This window comes from Kogia breviceps, chromosome 11, assembly GCF_026419965.1.
Source record: "Kogia breviceps isolate mKogBre1 chromosome 11, mKogBre1 haplotype 1, whole genome shotgun sequence".
Classification (NCBI taxonomy): domain Eukaryota; kingdom Metazoa; phylum Chordata; class Mammalia; order Artiodactyla; family Physeteridae; genus Kogia; species Kogia breviceps.
Genome location: NC_081320.1, coordinates 4878729 through 4898082, shown reverse-complemented (window position 1 = coordinate 4898082; position 19354 = coordinate 4878729). Strand labels below are relative to the sequence as shown.

General features: G+C 43.2%; 1 protein-coding gene across 5 annotated transcripts in view; it reads left to right on the top strand.

Annotated features, from left to right (window-relative positions):
- Positions 1-222: 222 nt before the first annotated feature.
- IL18R1 (interleukin 18 receptor 1) overlaps positions 223-19354 on the top strand; it is a 40098-nt gene continuing 20966 nt past the window's right edge. The window contains exons 1-6 of one of the 5 annotated variants that reach the window (XM_067007037.1): positions 234-990; positions 6706-6791; positions 10540-10783; positions 13950-14115; positions 15921-15968; positions 16814-16964. In XM_067007037.1, coding sequence (XP_066863138.1) covers positions 6734-6791; positions 10540-10783; positions 13950-14115; positions 15921-15968; positions 16814-16964 — 667 coding nt within the window. In that variant the 5' untranslated portion in view covers positions 234-990; positions 6706-6733. Of the gene's footprint in view, positions 991-6705; positions 6792-10539; positions 10784-13949; positions 14116-15920; positions 15969-16813; positions 16965-19354 lie in introns of all 5 variants that reach the window. The other 4 variants (XM_067007040.1, XM_059079120.2, XM_059079122.2 and 1 more) reach the window with 4 other exon arrangements.

The following is a 19354-nucleotide window of genomic DNA, read 5'->3' as shown; positions in this document are numbered from 1 at the left end:
ACAAGTCCTCCGCACCTTTGGTTGGCCTCGGGGGGCCGCCCGGTGGCGTTGGTACGACCCCCCGGCCTCCGTCGTGTCCCCAGCAGGCCCCAGCCCCTTCCTCTAAGCGCAGATGCTGTCCCTCCGCCAGGCCGGGGCTGACAACCTCCTCCCTCTGGCTCTGGTCCCGGCTGCCCCGCCGCCCGGAGGGTGCGTAGGAGCCGCCCAGGCGCGCCCCCTCCTGGCCCCGCGGGTCGCCCGGCCACCGCCCACGGCCCGCCAGCTCCCGGGACCCAGGCGCGCCGCCCCCGGCCGCAGCCTCCTCGGCCCGCGTCAAGGTGCCGGATTTTCCAGCTGCGCGCCTTCGCCCCGCGAGCGAGCCGCTCCCGGAACCCACGGGCGGCGCGCCCAGCCAGAGAAACCAGTACCCCGAGCGCCGCGAGGAGCGCGCACGCCGACCCGGAGCGCCCCCATTGACGAGCATCCCGGGCCTGGGAGGAGCCCGCCCCGGGGCGCCCGGGACCCGAAACACCCCGGACCAGGAACGCCCCCGCGGAGGAGCATCCTTAGACTGGGAGCGGCGCGGCCCCGCGGCACCTCCAGACCGGAAGTACTGCGGACCCAGAGCGCCCCCGCGGACCCAGAGCGCCCCCGCGGACCCAGAGCGCCCCCGTGAAGGAGCCGGAGTGGGAGGACCCCGACCGAGAGCAAACCCAGTCAAGGAGCGTCCCAGACCCGGGCCACAGCCCAGGCCGCGGGGCCTGGAGCAGCGCCGCACCCGCGGCCTCGGCCAGCCGAGTTTTGCCAGACGCTTTTTCTTTCTTCAGACTTTCTGTTCCTTTTTCATTTTCAGCTTTCTCTGGTTACCTTATCTGTTGTATTACGCTTGAGGCTCCTCTCCTTTCTGGTTTCACGGTGGTAGGAAGGCAGCTGTTGCTTTCTCACCTGCCTCCCCGTCGGGTGTCAAGGGGGACACCCGCCCCCTCCCCAGCCTCGGGACGCCTTCTGAAGGTAAGGACAGACCTGCCTCTGCCACCTGCGGCCCCTCCCACTGCCGTCTGCTGCCAGTTGGGGACAAGGGGCGACCCAGCCTCAGGGGCAGGGGTTCTGAAAGATCCGTTAAATATGCATGCATATACGTATAGCTATTATATATGATATATATTATTTTAAATAATTAGCATATATGCATACATATGTGTGTATCCACACGAATAACTGGTGATTCAGCATCATCAACTTTCCCTAATAGTGTAGTTTTTTTTTTTTTTTTTCCTTTTTTTTTTTGTGGTACGCGGGCCTCTCACTGTTGTGGCCTCTCCAGTTGCGGAGCACAGGCTCCGGACGCGCAGGCGCAGCGGCCACGGCTCACGGGCCCAGCCGCTCCGCGGCACGTGGGATCCTCCCGGACCGGGGCACGAACCCGCGTCCCCTGCATCGGCAGGCGGACTCTCAACCACTGCGCCACCAGGGAAGCCCAATAGTGTAGTTTTAGTGGTTAAACCAGTCCCAGTTTTTTTCTAGAAAGGTGAGAACAGCTAAAAGAAGTGATAGTTTTCATTTATTAAGCAGTTACTTGTGTCTGACACTTTTAGATGCATGATTTTCGCTTAAGCCTCCTACAGGCCGAATGCAGTATGCTTCTTAAGAGGAGGGGAACCGAGCCCAGAGAGGTTCAGTAGTTTACCCAAGGGCATCCAGCTACTAAGTTACAGATCCCAGATTCACAGCCAGATTTTCCTGAGTTCAAAACCTTCGTGTCCATCCGAGGTCCTCCAGGAGTTAGAAGCCCGGCAGCTATACTGCGGTCAGCAGGCCAACAGTTGACTGGGCAGCCCTTCAGGTACAGGCACCTGAGCTCACTGTATTACATCACACCCATTTGGTGCTGTGCAGTGCTGGGCTCTGGGGCCCACTTTCCAATCTGAGGGTCTTGGATGGGCCAGGAGGGGGTAAATTTGGAGGAAACTGGGTTTGTGCAGGTTCTGGGCTAGTTGCCAGCACAGCTGTGGGTGGAGGCTGGGGAAGCGGAAGCGGAAGGGTAGCAAGAGCAGACATTTGTGTGACCAGGACTGCGGGACGGGAATGATTCTCCTGGCCTCCCCAAGAGAAACCTCTTTCGACATAAATTCTTCCTCAGAGTGGAAGTGTGTGCACGCGTGTACACGCTTGTACGTGTGCGTGACGTCCAAGGTCATTTTCTCCGCTTGGCATTTGATTGTTTTTTCATCTCAAAAGATGAATGAACGAACAAACACTGTTTGATCATTTCACCTGGCCTAGTTTCAGGTTCCTTGAGAGAAAGAGCTCTGAAGTGGTCTGGCAGCTCTGAGTTTCTGAGCATTATTTTTTCTAGAGAACCGTCACTTTGCTCAGAATGGGGTCTATAAACGGGGCAGTTGGGCAGAACGAGGGGCTCAGGCGATGGCCTTTCGGATGCTCTGGAGGCGTCTTTGACTGCGTAGCCTTTGGGGCAGACAGAGTGGTCAGCTTGTATCTGACCCTCACCCAGAGTCACACAAGTTTTGGAAGAGAGCCTTTTTCATTTAGAGAAAACTCCATGCCACGGGGTGATTTAGGGAACGTTTGTGAGGTTTCTTGGTGTTGTGTGTGTGAGCGTGCACATACGTACCTACATGTGCACACATACACGTATTCATACATATACATGCACATATATTTATATCTTAATTATTAGGTATTCTTATTAAATATATGTTTAGGATATTTTAAATTTACTTTTAAGTATAGAAGTAAGTCCCCTGGATCAGTGTCTGCCTACCTTGGCTACATATTAGAATCATCTGGAGGATTTTTACAAATCAGTATGCCCAGACTGTATTCCAGACATCTAGGTGGAACCCATGCATCAATTTTTTTTTTTCAAGCGCCAAGCAAGGATGATTGCCCTAGTCTTAACATCAGTCGTTAAAACGTACTTTGCAAGATGTTATGATTTAAGAAGCATGTCACGGGTAGAAGATTATCTTAATCTTTTAACAGTGGATCAGATAATCACGTAAGACTCCCAACTGTACATATTTTATGAATTTGATGCATTCATTAATTCAGCAAATAACAAACAAGCAAACAAACGTAAGATGATAGTAGGTCGGCTGGTGATAAGTGCTAGGAATAAAAGAACAAAAAGTGGGAGAGCAAAGACAGAGAGGTGTGTGTGTGCGCGCGCGCACGTGCTTGCGTGTGTGCCCTCGGTCACATGCTTGTGTGTATTCGCTCTCAAGCAGATGTTAGATTTTCTATGTTAGATTTTCCATAGATTGCTCGGGGAGGCCCTGTACAATATAACTACAGTATCAACCAACGCTAAAGGAAAGACAGGATTTTTAACTAATGATAGAGTAGTAATTAGTAGCCGTTTGGGAAAAATAAATTAAGTCAGACCCTATCTTCGTACCAAACAACAAAGTTAATTGTTAAAGTGTAAACAATTAAATGCAAAAAAACCCCATTAAGCCATAAAAATGAAGAAAATACAGGTGGGTATCTATCTGACTACTGAGGGCAAAGGAATGTTCTAAATGTAAAAGTTATGGAAAAGTCACAAAAGAATGATGGGTTTGACTGCATAAATATAAAATTGTCCATATGTTAAGACATCAGAAGAGGAACTGGAAAGGAAAACTATGCAAGAATGAAAAAAAACACTAAAAATTTAAGAACTGGACAAAAAAAGCATAAAACATGGAAATAAAATAGCTAAAAAATACATGATTAATATTTTGCCTTATTTATACCAATAGAAATGCAGATTAATAAGCCATGAGATACGATTTTACCAATTTAAATACCTACTTAGATTTAAAGAATGAGAGTGCTCAAACGCTTCTGTGGGTATAGGGGAGGGATATTGTCTTTCACTGTTGAGGGGTATGAATGATTACATTTCTGGGTGCGGTTTGGTTGTATGCATTTATCATGTTTAAAATGTACTCTTTGGGCTTCCCTGGTGGCGCAGTGGTTGAGAGTCCGCCTGCCGATGCAGGGGTCACGGGTTCGTGCCCCGGTCCGGGAAGATCCCACGTGCCGCGGAGCGGCTGGGCCCGTGAGCCGTGGCCGCTGCGCCTGCGCGTCCAGTGCCTGTGCTCCGCAACGGGAGAGGCCACAACAGTGAGAGGCCCGCGTACCGCAAAAAAAAAAATAATAATAATAATAAAAAAAATAAAATGTACTCTTTGACTCATAGACTATCCTGCCATGAAGTAGCACCAAGAAAGCAATAAGAAATGTAGATAAGTAATAATAGCTTAGTGGTATTTATTATTCACCATTTACTATTTGCCATAGTAACTCATGTAACCTTCACGCCAGCCCTGGGAGATAGTGTCGTTATTCCCTTTTACAGATGCAGTGATAGAGGAACAGAGATGGTAAGTGACCAGCCCAATGTTATTCAGCTGGTAAAGAGCAGGATGAGGATTCAACCAGCCAGCCTGGTGCCAGAGGTCATGCTCCAAAATCTGATCTGTACTGCCTTACACGAGAAGATGGTCCTGGGGTTATTTTATAGTAAAATACATCTTGTAAATTATAATATATCCTCAAGAAGGAATATTGTGTGGCGATTAAAATGAGAGTATTTTTTGACACAGGAAAATGCTGTTTTATTAAGTAGGAACAGCAGGATATGAGATTATTTAAAATCTTAATTATTTGAAAATATATAGAAAAAGTATAAGACAATGCTAAAGTATTATGCATGTTGAGATTATTTTCTTCTTTTCTATTTTCATGTTATAAGTGTCCTATAATGGGAATATGTTACTTTAGAAATCAGAAAATTTTTTTCAGAGAAAGGAAGAACAAAAGAAAGAGAAGAAGAAATTTAAAAATTATGAAAAGGCCAAAAAATGGCACCATCATCAAATATAACACTAAAAATACCCCAAAAATTCCCATATGCAAGAAATGTAATATTTATATCCTCCTACATATATTTTATTAATACTTACTAGGGTATCTATGACAGATTTTTCTTTTGGAAATGAGTTCCATTATTTAATATCTTAATCGTTTAAATCCATGATATGTACATTAAAAATTTTATATATACACATACAGAGAGCAGGGCAAATATCAGCTAATTTGCATACTGGGATCTTAACATGTTTCATATTGAAACCCAGAGTTAACTCATCAGAATGCTGAATAATCTCATAATAACTTTATCTCGTACTAAACCTTGATAATTTTAAAAAATCAAACAAAAAATCCCAGCAGGGCCTTTTGCAAGGCTGTGTCGACCTAAACCAGAGGAAACAACACTTTTCATTCTACCTGAGATCAGAGGATGGAGAGAGTTAATAATGAAGTGTGTGGGGGGGGGCTGGAGGACTGATTTCAAACCATAGCCATATTCTAATTTGGTTATGAATAGTTGGCACTTTCCATACATACCATCCCTCTGTCTTTACATTGTTGATTATTACCTCTCGGAAATTACATCCAAGGCTTGGCGATGTTATTCATAAGGCTTGATGTGAATGGTTTGGCAGTTTAGCCATTAAACTTCACCAAGGATTTGGGCATTAACAGTACTCTTTTTCAGTATGGCGGGGGCGGTGAGTGACAGTTGGTGAAAGAATTATTTGGGGTTGAGCGGTTACCATGCACCCGGGAAGGCTTCATAAATACTTACTTCAGTCCTTTTGGCAGATAGGCCTTCTTATCAACCCCATTTTGGTAATGAGCAAACAGGCTCTGTGACTTCCAAGTAACTTGCCCAATGTTGCACAGCTTGTCAAGACTCAAGCAGGAATGCCCGTCTAGTCGTGTGTGCCCCAAATCCAAGCTCTTTCCATCGTGCTGTGCCTCCTCTGCCCAGTGGGGCTAGGTGTGTGGTATGCAAGGAGCATGTGTTTGTTTATGAAATAGTCAGACTTGGTGTAGGAGCCCCAACGCACCCTTCCTCTACTCTCTCAACTTGTAATTAGTAGAACCAAAGATAGGTTGCAGTAGGGTCAAAATTCAACACAGATTTGCATTCTTTGAGTGGATGTGGATTAGGCATCTGGATTGTAGGAAACTCCCAGACTTGTATCTTCATTTCCTAAAGTAAAAACTAGGGGCATGTGAGTGTAGACACATGCACACACCTTTTCCTCTTAACAAGAATTAATCAGTGCTTACTTTGCGGGAGGCGTTGATTTTAGTGATACAGTGATGAACAAAACAGACTTAGTTCCTAACTTAGTTCTGAAGAAAGATCAATATTTAAAAATTCAGCCCTTAAGTGAAGATTGTGATGAACATTTTGGTGGTGTGAGAGGGGAAAAAAGCGGCTGTAACACACACACACACACACACACACACACACACACACACACACACACACACACCCCTACATGGGCAGACTGTCCATTCATAGGATGGTAGATTTTCTGGAAATACTGTTGTCCTCAACTTTGACTTCGGAGGTAAGATTTAGTAGACCAGACCTAAAATACGGCAGGCTCTCTTGTCTTAGAAATTTGCATTATTAGGGATTTCCCCTGGGTGTCCAAATTTATGCCTTGAAATTTTATTAATTCTACATGGCTGGAAGTTCTGAGGAAAAGTGGTGACTCTATGAAGGGATATGAAAATTTGCTGGGCTGATTTTTTTTTAAAGTCTGTATGCCAGAAGACATTTTAAAACCTCCTGCATGAGACAGGTATGCTTTTGTTTGAAAGTCTTGGCTGAATCTGTCTTATTCTGTTTTCCAGAGAAACCATTTGAAGCAGAATCATAAACATGCATCGTAGAGAAATACCCCTGACACTTTTGGTGTTTATGTTTATAAGCACCTCAGGTAAGTAATTATAATCAATCACAAACATACTTCATTGGTCGTCTAGAGGGAATATCAAAGTTTGGCTTATTTATGGGGAGGTGGTTTCTGAAGGTGTTGCATTTATTAAAATTTGTGGTTTAAGATTTTACTTTAGAAAGTTGCCCACCATTTGGTATGCCTGGAATAGAGAATAAAAGACTCATAGGACTGAGATCAAGTAAAGACTCATGTGTAGTTACCAACAAAGAAAGGATTCAGCCCTGTGAGTTTATGTAGAGAGAGCAGGAAGTGAAAACTTTGATCCTGAAATACATTTGTCTGAGATGAAAATTTGCTTAGCTTCACGTTATTTGAAACTGAAGTGATCACAGCCATCCTTGTTACTGATTTTTACAAAGTTTTAACACATTGTTTCCTCCCCGAAAGGAAGGCAAAAATTCATCTCATTATCTAGGTAGTGAGGAAAGTGAGTGAGAATGCCTTACAGATCTTAAAGAAAATATTAGAGTTAGAAGGAATACGTAAGAAAGAGCCTACTTGGACCAGGAAGGCAGGTAGGCTTTGTGTCCGGTGTCAGGTACCGATTTTAATTTATTAGCGGTCACTGCTTGGAGACTTTCGCTGCGAAGGTTCTGAGACGTCAGCAGCGTTCTCTGAAGAAGAGTTCCATGATTGATTAACAAGGTTCTCCAAAGGCTCTGGAGAAGAAAGAAGGGGCACAATTGTGGATTTGCCTTGATCCAGTATCTGGAGGAGGGGACACATGAGCGCATGTCCCCTACTTTGAGAATTACTAATGAAGAGATTACAGTTTGGTTATTGATACTTACAAATAATTCAGGTACAATATCTGGGTATATTTACTTAAGAGGATCTATGTATCATTGAGATCCATACGATGCAACACTACCCAGGTGTTAAAGGAAGGAGACAGACCTCTTCTTGTTGATATGGAAGGACCTGTCGGGACAGGTGAGAGAGACCAAGGTGTAGGAAAGTGTGCATCATACGAAAAGGCCCCTTGCTCTAAAGGTCCTTATAGACGTAGGCTAATAACCTTCCTCCCAGGTTGTAATGAAAACATGCTGCGGGCTCCAAACAGCCATGCAGCCTTTGCTGCAAGGATGCTAAGGTCCCAGCTCTCTGTCCTTTAGCTGAAGAGCGCCTTTTGTGAAGGGGTCTCTCTAGGCAGACATGACAGTATTTTACGTGTCAGATTCATTTAGCTGAAGTTAGGTGACATCCTATTATCGCCCAAACTCAAGACAATTCCAAACCCAGACATCGTTGCAGAGGCTACAGTCTCTTGACCTTACTGCATCCTGGTGCTCCATTCGTGGAAGATGGGGAGGGTGTTCTGGGCCATCCATATACCTTGAACTCCACTCACTTCTCCAATCCAAAGCCATTTCAAATCAACAAAGCCTGCAATGTTAAATGTAAGATTAGATCTCTGAAGCCATTAGCTGCCTGGGGAATATGAACTTTCAACTGCCGACCATGCAGCCTGGAGAGTATGAATTCCAGGCTAGGTTTCTTTAAGTAATAACTGCCCCCAAAGAGGAATAAGTGCCTATGTCTGTACAAACACAGGCACAGGGGTTCATAGAAGCTTTTATTTTTCATTGATTTTTATTGGAGTAGAGTTGATTTACAATGTTGTGTTAGTTTCTGCTGTACAGCAAAGTGAATTGGTTATACATATATCCACTGACTTTTAGATTCTATTCCCATATAGGTCTTTAGAGTACTGAGTAGACTTCACTGTGCTATACAGTAGGTTCTTATTAGTTATCATTTTATATATAGTAGTGTTTGTCTGTCAGACACAGTCTCCCAATTTATCCCTCCCCCCACCTTTCCCCTTTGGTAATCATGTTTGTTTTCTACACCTGTGACTCTATTTCTATTTTTTTTTTAATAAGTTCATTTGTACCATTTTTTTTAGATTCCACATATAAGCTATATCATCTGATATTTTTCTTTCTGTTTCTGACTTATTTCACTCAGTATGACAATCTCTAGGCCCATCCATGTCTCTGCAAATGGCATTATTTTGTTCTTTTTTTATGGCTGAGTAATATTCCACTGTATATATGTACCACATCTTCTTTATCCATTCCTCCATTGATGGACATTTAGGTTGCTTCCATTATCCTGGCCATTGTAAATAGCACTGCAGTGAACATTGGGGTACATGTACCTTTTCGACTTATGGTTTTCTCCAGATATATGCCCAGGAGTGGGATTGCTGGATCATATGGTAGCTCTCATAGAAGCTTTTTCATGATTGACCAAAACCTCGAAATCACCCAAATGTTCAACACCAATAGAATGGATGAATAAATTGTCAACTACTAACACAATTAGATACTACATAACTATGAAAAAAAGAACAAATCACCACTACATGCAGCAATATGTTTGCCCATCATAGACATAATGGTGTACAAAAAGTCCGGACACAATAGAGCACATAATGTATGATTTTTGCACTTTGTTATATGTAGATTATATCTCTAAAACGAGAAAATAAATCAAGCTGTTGATGACCTAACATCCTTTTAGGATGTCAATTAAAACCAACACCCACATTTACACATGCATCACACCTTCTAAGCTGAAGTCCTGAATTGTCAGATAAAGATTTAATAACAACCACCGGATGCAAGGTTGATGTTCATTAAATGTTGTGCTTCCAGGTAGGTTTGACAGCCGTGTTTGCAAAGAGTGTTTTTGCCATTAGAGCCACCTTCCTCTTTACCTTGTAGTGAGCAACGTTGTGGTTAAAACCGGACAGTTGCTTTGAGAAATAAACCCTGACTACAGACAAAACATGTTCTCTGTGGCCTCAGAGAACTGCTCGGTTCAGTTTAAGAGTTCTCTCATTCTCAAAATACAGTCAAAGGTTGCTGCCGGGAGACAGGATCCAGGGAAGGTCCATTCACACTGACTTGGAACTGTTGGAAGTGAAGAAGGAGGGCGATGAGGACCCTTTACAGCACAAAGGATCAGATAAATTTCTAAAGCCAGAGTATCCGGTTAGTTGAGAAAGAAGGAAGCAGAGAGAGAGAGAGAGAGAGATCTTAGAACGAGGAAGTGACAGATACCCAGATTTGGAGTGAGTCAGTATGAATTAATTATCAGTATGGATTGTATGCATCATGTATTGAGTATCCACATGGTAACCTAGAGAGGTAATGGATTTATACACACATAGGCGCGCCTTTAACCATCCCCACGTCTGCCCGGGGAATGCTTAGGTAGAGTGGTTGAGAACGAGACCCATGAGACTTCTGACGATACAAGTGGCAAACTCTGAGGTCTCTAGGTTTCTCTTGTCATTTTCCTTGGAGACGCCTCAGCTAGGGATGTATGGGGGCAGGTGTGGCAACACTGTGACTTTAGTGGCAGTTCCTTAGGAGGAAGTTGTAATGTGTAACATTTCTTTTAAAAGGTTACAGTGCATTTATGTGTCTTCTAGCTTTGCTAGGTTAAGTTCCGGTACCTTCCTGTTTGGGAGAAGCTGTTGCAAGGTTTTTCTGTCTTCATTTATATAGTGAAAGTGCCTTAGTGTTAGAAAGATGGACCTCCTGTTTTTTAGTGTTGGAAAGATTGACCCTCAAATGAAGGAATCCACAGAGATGAGTCATTGAGATTTTTCAGGATGTTACTAACCCAGCCTCTTCACCTAATGCATTAGGGGAAAAAAATGTTCCTTTGTCATTCTGTTTTTATATTTTTCTTTTACTTTGCTAATCTTTAGAAGAAACGTGTACCTCACGTCTTCACATTACTGCAGTTGAAGGGGAACCTTTCTATCTGAAGTATTGCTTGTCTTCGTCTGAGCCTGAGAATAAAACAAGCATCATAAAATGGTACAGAAACGAATCGCATGGACCCCTTGAGCTGAGCTCGAGTAGCTCACCCAGAATTATGTTGCTCGATTATGTTTTGGAGTTCTGGCCAGTTCACTTGAATGACAGCGGATCTTACTCTATCCGAATGGGGTGAGTATACCTTCTCTTTGCGTTGGCGTATTTCATAGCACTCTTGGACTTTGTTTAGCAAATCAAATGTACAGTAATTGGGAAGGTCCGATAATCCATCCGTTTTCTCCTCCCTGCTCTTCCTACAGCACGAAATAAATACTTCATTCTTGAAAAATTAAATTAAATACTGCCCTGTTTTTATTTTCTTAGTAATCATAATGAAAGGAGATGACCTTAGTAGGAGTTACTTTTAGGTGATCCTTGCCAAAGGTAAGTGAGGATTGAATGAAATTCATTTTTAAATTCCGCTGCTTCTGTTACCTAGAGCTGCCGGTCAAAGGAGATAAATGGCGAAGGCTTCGTAATGTTATGAGCAGGTAGTGAAGGAGGGCAGTGTCAGCTTCCTGGCTGGTAACCTCAAGCTGGGGTGCTGGGTTGGAATCGCTGTAGACGCATCCTGGTCCAGCTTTCAGGGGTTCATCGAGAGCCAGGTGGCGGTACTCGTGAAAGACGTGTGTGTCAGCCAGTCACAAATTTATAGCCGGGGACAGTGAGAGGGGAGCAGCGAAAGGGCTTTGCGCACCTTCTCAGGCTAACCCTAGAGTCTTCCAGGATATTCGTAGTCGAGAATCCTAAACTCTGTGAAATGACGGCAACCCACTGAATGTGTCCATGCTTATTACTGAACTTGGTTCTCTTTATACTTTATTTTGTGAGATGGGGAAGGAGTAACTGGGGCAAGAAAACTTCTATGTGATGAACCGTTAGTGAGAACATTGACGGCATAGTGTTCATCCAGTACATTTGTGATGTTGTGTCTGTACTTATGTATGTGTGTATTTTTGTAGAGATTTGAGACCGACCTGTAGAAACTCGCTCAGGGCCAGGTGAGGGGGGAGGGTGTGCTGCCAGAGGTAGCAGATTTCTTTCACGAGTGCCTCTGGAGTGAGTCCTGATCGTTATCAACAGTGCCTTTGAGGGCAGAGTGAGATGTCACAGTGAAATCTTGATAGCACTCCTGTGGTTTCGCACAAAAAGGGGTCATTTTGGTTTGTTTTTATATATAGGAACTCCCAGGAGTTAGAAAGAAGTTCAGAAACTCTTTTTAACCAATGAATTTTATGTGACCTTTTAAGAGGGACGATTCCAGAAGTGGGTCACCACTGGGTCTTTTCAAACTAAGGTAGAAGGTGTATACTCACAATCGGGGTAGAGGAAGAAGAACATCTCCCTAATCCTGATGGAAGAAAGATGTGATTTAAATGCACAAAGTATTCTGGACAAGGCAGAAAGGACAAACTGATGGGGAGAGTAAGTCATCTACGAATGTCACTTGGAGACAGGGAGGGACGGGGGCATCAAGTGTCTTTCTGATGTGAAAGGTGGAGAACACAGCCTGTGGTAGGAAGAGAAAGTGGACTCATCGGGTGGAAGCAGGATGTCAGAGAGGCATATGGAGGGACCAGGAAGAGGACAGGGAGGGTGGCGGGCTCAGAGTGCTGTGTGATAAGCTTTGAAGCTGTTGGAGGCTGATGAACAACACGAGACTAAAGCAATGGTGGCGGCAGCAGCCTTGACAGTGGTTTTGAAAATAAATGGGACCCTACACAGGAGAAGGTGGTTTTGAACACCTGGGAGCATTGAAGATAGAAACTTTTTCAAATATAGTGCAACTGGTGAACAGTATTCTGTTTTTGCACAGAGGGGTGTGTGTGCGTGTGTGTACGTGTGCATGTATGTGTGTGTACATCATTTGGGTGAGTGAGTCTTCGTAGTTTTGTGTGGGAGTCATCAGTGACCAGACCCTACTCCTGGAACCCTCTTTTAATTTTTCAGGAGTCCTCTACTAATAATCAAATGTCTCTGGAGACTGATAGTTTAATCCTACAGCGAAAATCGCATTGTCTGATCAAAGTTTTGTGAGAGTGTAGTGTTGTACAAAGCACTCCTGGCCTTGAGGGCCAAACTGATGTGCATTTGCGTCTTGGCCCTATTGTGTACCAGGTGTGTGACCTTGGGCAAGTTATTTAACCTTGCCTGAAGGTTAGGTTTCCCATCTAACCTAAGGAAAAGGGTCGTCTCAGTGCACACACGTGGTACAATACCTGGAACTCTGTGAGTGCCAGTTTTCTGTCCGTCTGATTGTAGACTCGAAGGAGAGCTGGAAGAGCCTCGGGGGGGCGAGTACGAATGTGTCAGGCACACAGGACAACGTAACCTCGTGTAGTATTTAGTATATGGATCTCTACATAACGTGCAGTTCAAGCAAACATGAGATTGCAAACATTTTCTTTTTTCAAAGATCATTTCCACTTCTATATTTAAAATGGATAACCAACAAAGACCGACTGTAGAGCACAGGGAACTCCGCTCAATATTATGTAACAACCTAAACCCCCCAAAATTCAAAAAGAATTTGAAAAAAATAGATACACGTATATGTGTAACTGAATCACTTTTCTGTACACCTGAAACTCACACAACATCGTTAAGCAACTCTACTCCAATATAAAATAAAAAGTTAAAAAAGTGATCATTTCCAAAAATGCTGTGAAAATTTTTTCCTCCTCTACATTCCTAACTTCTAACCAGAAGGAACAACAATGACATCTGTTCAAACTAATTTTTGCTTAGTAAGGTACTTAAAGTGCTAATATAACTACCTGGAGAGCAGCCACTCCAGACATGGTTTACTCAACAGAAAGAGAAGAGGATGGGAACAAAGTGCCCTGAGAAATATAAAACTCAGTGCATATATACAGACCTTCAGAAAGCATTATAGTCCTCATGAAACCACCTCCACTCTGCCATCCTGCGTTAAGAATCTTTGAACCTGTCCATCTCAAAAGATCATTGACGTTTTAAACATTTCTGTCCTGACATCCATAATACATATGGTCTGATGTAGGTTTGTGTGTGTGAGTGTGTGTGTGTGTGTGTGTGTGTGTGTGTCTGTGTGTGTTTAGGACATCTCGGGTTTTTCTCATTTACTACCCTCCCCATGGCAGTTATTAAATATCTTGCTGCACTGAACCAAAAAGAGACAGAGCAGGATCTGGGCATCAGTGAACGAGTCTCTTTATACAAAAATAAGGGAAATTTTTCACTGGATTGGTTACTAGAAGGTGGTATTTACAAAGTCTCTGTACTAATGATAAAATATGTCTAACCCTTTATTTCCTAGAAATGATACTCATGACTGGAAATTAAATGTCATCAGAAGACCTACACACAGCTGCTTTACTGAGAAACAAGTAATGAGTAAATCTGTGGAAGTTAAAAAATCTTTGCAGGTAGCCTGTGAACACAGTTACTATCAAAAACTGGTCAACAGAACGTTATTTTATAAGGTAACTCTTTTAAAATATTTTAACTTAAAACTTGACAGAAAAGACAAAATTCCAAAGTGAGGGTCTGGTAGCTGTGAAGCATTTTGGTCTTGTTAACATTCAAACTGTGAGTCCACACAGCTCAGGTGGCCTGTCTGAGCTCCTACATGTAACGCAAGTGTCAATGTTCCTGCCCCATTTTAGGCATTCAATAAATGATAACAGCTTCCTCTCCCTTCCTTAATTTTCCTTTTCTTTCAAAAAATTTAATTTTTAGGCATGCTAGCTCATTTTCTTCTGCTGCATATACTTAAAATTTTAAATTCTGTTGTATATGTTTGTTCTGAATATATGCGTTTACAAAATTGGAAGATGGAAAAAATGAATGATGAAGATAGCAGAGATCATTCATAATCCCACCGGCCAGAGAATGGGGTTTTTCTCCATGTACTTTTAAAAAGTGGTATTTTCCTTATCCACTAAAAATTATATTGTGATGATTTCCCCACATCTTTAAACATTTTCCCAAACATGGATTCCATTGTGTATACACTTGTATCCAAGCCCCTGTTATTGGACATTTGTTCATTTCCTACTTTTCACTATTACTTATAAGGCTAAAATAAATATCATTCCCGTAACTCAGAAGGTGTATTATGATTTTATTCTTTAACTAAATCCCTAAAAGTAGAATAACTGGATCAAAGGCTATGAGCATGTTTATGGCTTTTGATTTAAATTATCAAGCTGCTCTCTAGGGAGCTACACCAGTTTAAAACCCTCTTTTTCTCATACCACTGCCACATGGGAAAGAATACTTTAAGAACATTTAAAAATCTAACGTGCGAAACTTCTATAACTCTTAGTATCTTTCCCCCATTTCTTTCCTTAATAACAAGTTAAACATTTTTATGTGTTTATTGCATCTCAATATTACTTCTCTTGTGAACTGTTTACTTCAGTTGATGTACCTTTTACCTGTTGAGTTGTAAGAGCTCCTTTAGACAATACTATGGAAATTGTATATACACGAGTATATATGCAGGCACATGTACATACATAATATGCATACACATACATGCACACACACAACACAAATTATATTATTTCTATAGAGGAACAAACCTGAAAAGTGTAACTCTGTCATGGAAACTTGGAAGAGCTGTGAGAGAGGGTGGTCTGAAGAGACGACCTTGAGAAAGTTCAAGGTGAACGGTTGATGATGCCTTAGAAATGTTTGTTTGTACCTTTTGCTTCAAGACTGTTTGCTTGTGATTTTTCAAGGGAAGCTCTTACCCAAAATGTTTTCCAAATATCTGTATCAGCCCTGAGTTGACTTGACTCTATTTCCTGTCACATGTACAAATGTTTTTACAGTATGTATAAATCTGTGGGGATCAGTGTGCCGGGTTTTAAGAAATCCCTCTATGCAGGTATTTGAATTTAGAAAATAGACATATTGAGAATGCTTTTAGCTAGAAAATTGAGGGGAGGGGAACAAGGAAGCTAAATCGGTAAACGATTGGAAAAAAAAATATATTTTTATATGCCTTGGAATTGATATTTTAATATGCCTTAGAAAAAATAAGTTTGGGTTTATACAAATTTGGTATATGCAGAAACAATTCACTGATATGAGATACACACGTGGGTGCTTCACAAGCCCATTCTAAGCACCCTCTGGGTCTAGCTCCGCTTGCTACCAGCTTTGGCAGCTTTGAGAGGAGTCTGTGGGCAGTAGCTGCTCCTTGGTTGGTATTTACAGGAACAGGGTCACGTAGTAAAGGTTAGCAATTTAGTTTCCATTTTCTCCATCTCATTCTTAGATTGCTTCAGAACCTATTTATTGGTACCTGATGGCTGGATTGAAAAAGGTAGCTGTTTTGTTATTATTAATTCCTACAGCATACAGAAATTTGTGATAGAGAGACATGTTTGTGTGTGCCTATACATTGGAATCTTTTTCATGCTTTTCTAATCAGTCCACTGTCTTCTGGTGGAGGACATCAATGGGTGTGGGTAGTCTGCTAGGTACCTGGTTCTCTGAGTAATTCTGCTCCCACCTCTACTACCTATCCCAGGATGGGTAGTCCTGAATACATGGAATTCAGCTAAAAGCATTAAGAAATAGAATTGCGTGGGAAGTTTTGACCCAAGCAGGGATTTTTTTTGTTGTAGTGTTTTTTTTTCCTTTCTCCTCTTCCCTCTCTTTGTGTGTAAAGAGAGAGATTAAAGGAAAATGAGGAAAGCAGCTACAGTGCCCCCTATACTCTATTTCCCAGCATGTATTAATAATAATGATAGGGCTTCCCTGGTGGCGCAGTGGTCGAGAGTCCGCCTGCCGATGCAGGGGACACGGGTTCGTGCCCCGGTCCGGGAGGATCCCACATGCCATGGAGCGGCTGGGCCCGTGAGCCATGGCCGCTGAGCCTGCGCGTCCGGAGCCTGTGCTCCGCAACGGGAGAGGCCACAACAGTGAGAGGCCCACGTACCACAATAATAATAATAATAATAATAATGATGATAATACCAGGAATGGGACTCTATTTCATTGTTCCAGTAGAGGCAGTGCCAGATCACTGAGACATTTGCTCAGAAATTGCTAGCTTTTATTCTATTTCCCTCTTTCTCTAAAGATCCTTAACTTTAAAATTTTGAATTCTTGTCATATGATACCACTCTTACTTAAAATATTTTAACTTGCTTTTTTTAATAACAGAACTGTGAAAAGATAGAGAACAATCAAAACCCATTTTTAAAGAAGAATGCAGAGTTTAAAGATCAGGGATATTATACCTGCATGTTTTTCCTTCTTCATAATGGCAAACTATTTAACGTCACCAAAACCTTCAATATAACAATAGTTGGAGGTAAGAGAAATCTTAGAATCGGGAAAAAACAAATGTATCTTAGATTTTAAAATGGAATATTTTCTTTTTTTCTAAAGCCGCACGGGAAGCCAGAGGCAAACTTAGTAGGAGTTGTGACCACATCACTAGTTCAAATATAATGGTGAAAATCATTTTGGCATCACCTGCCATGCTGAAAAATTTGGGGGGGGGATAGTAATGAAAGTTTATATAGGTGAACCTCTGATGTGTCAGTTCTCTTATTTGGTATTTGACTAAATTGTGGAATCTTTTGTTATTAAGCATCTGCTTGCACTCAGTAAATATTTATTGTTGGGTGTCTATATTCAATAAACTGTACTGAGTATTGGGAGGTAAGGGAAGCATGGAAATACAAAATGAAGTGAATAATGTATGATTCTCAGGAATTTGATTATAGTCAGGAAAGGTTGAAGCCAAACCCGGCCTCTGTATCCCGATGCCGAATTAAATCTCTGAGACAGAGTTGTGGGTGAAGTAGAAAAGAATAGCTTTATGGCTTTGCCAGGCAAAGGGGGCCACAGCGGGCTCATGCCCTCAAGGCTGTGTGTCCCACCCTGCAGGGAGTCGTAAGGAGTTTTATAGTAATGGTTCAAAGAGGGCGTGGTCAGCTCCTGGACACTCTCCTGATTGGCTGGTGGTGAGGTCATCGGGAGTCGGCATCATCAACCTTCTGGTTCCAACCGGTCTGGGGTCTCCGGGCTTGTGAGCAGCAGACAGTTAACTTCTCCCACCTGGAGGGAGTTTCAGTGTCTGCAAAACAGCTCAAAGATATTGTCGTGTGCATCCCTTGAGGGGGAACCAGGACCCTGCCCCAAGGCTGCGCTATTGTTTCCTGACTGCCCCTCCCTTGTCTCTGCATCCCCTCCCTTACCTGATTAGCAACTGTTTGAACCTGTCAGTGGAAGCAGGGAAGGTCCTGGAGGCTGAATGAAGCCTATTTCCTGTAATCCAGAAATGGATGGGGGACGCGGAAAGGCTTTCGTGCCCAGGAGCCCCACAGGGTCCTGCTCGGTATCGAGGTGATAAGCCACATAGAAGCACCGTAGAATATGAAATTGGAGTCATCTGTGAGGTGTTAATGGTGCAGAGAGTCCAGAGGTAGACTAGATGCCAGAGGCTCTGTTTGAGCTGGTTCTCAGAGGCTGCGCACGATAAGAACATAAGAACGTGTAAGGAGCCCAGGCGTGGCTGTAGAAAAGGGCTGTATATTTGGGGATGATGGCTACTAGTCTGGTTTATCATGAACCCAGACCATATATCATGGAAAAACTGAAGCCTGGAATTTTAGGGTGACAGAGACCCTAGAAGTAATTTAATTAAACCCTATCCAGTGAAGAAATCCTTCATATGACTCAGCCAATAATAGATCATTCAGGAACTACCTTGGAAATTACCAAATCACACAGCAGCTGGGTCCAGATGTTTTTTAAAATTAATTAATTAATTCACTTTTGGCCACGTTGGGTCTTCGCTGCTGTGTGCGCGCTTTCTCTAGTTGCGGCGAGCGGGGGCTACTCTTCATCGCGGTGCGCGGGCTTCTCATTGCGGTGGCTTCTCATTGCGGGGCACGGGCTCTAGGCACGCGGACTTCAGTAGATGCAGCACGTGGGCTCGGTAGTTGTGGCTCGTAGGCTCTAGAGCGCAGGCTCAGTAGTTGTGGTGCACGGGCTTAGTTGCTCCACAGCATGTGGGATCTTCCCGGACCAGGGCTTGAACCCGTGTCCCCTGCAGTGGCAGGCGGTTCTTAACCACTGCACCACCAGGGAAGCCCTGCGTCCAGATTTTAATCATTGATTGTAGAGAAGTCTTTTTTTCTCATTGAGTCCAATTACTCCTTCTTGTAGCTTCCACTCACTGTTTGTGTTTGCCTTGAGTAACCCCACAGATTGTCTGGTCCCTTCTGAAAATGACAGCTCCTTCGAGTGTCTGAAGACAGGTGGTTTATCCACCCTTCACGTTCTTTCCCATCATCCAGGAAGCTGTAAACTCCTGGGATGACTCATTCAGCAACGTTGTGGGTTCACAGTTACTAGAGCTCGTTGACTTTAGCAGCGTTTTTCCCTCTTCTCTACAGCCATCCACTTATATAGCTGTACTCCACGCATTGCGAATGGACAAAGTACCACGAACTTCCTGTCTTCAAACTGCACAAACGTGTTGTCTTACAGTTCTGGAGGTCAGAAATCTGAAACGGGTTCACTGAGCTAAAATCAAGGTTTCGGTAGGATTGCATTCCTTCTGGAGGTTCTGGAGGAGAATCGATTCCTTGCCTTTTGCAGCTTCTAGAGGTGCCTTGCATCCTTGGTGCAAGCCACCTCCATCTTCAGAGCCCACAGTGCAGCATCTTCAGATCTCTCTCTCACCTCTTC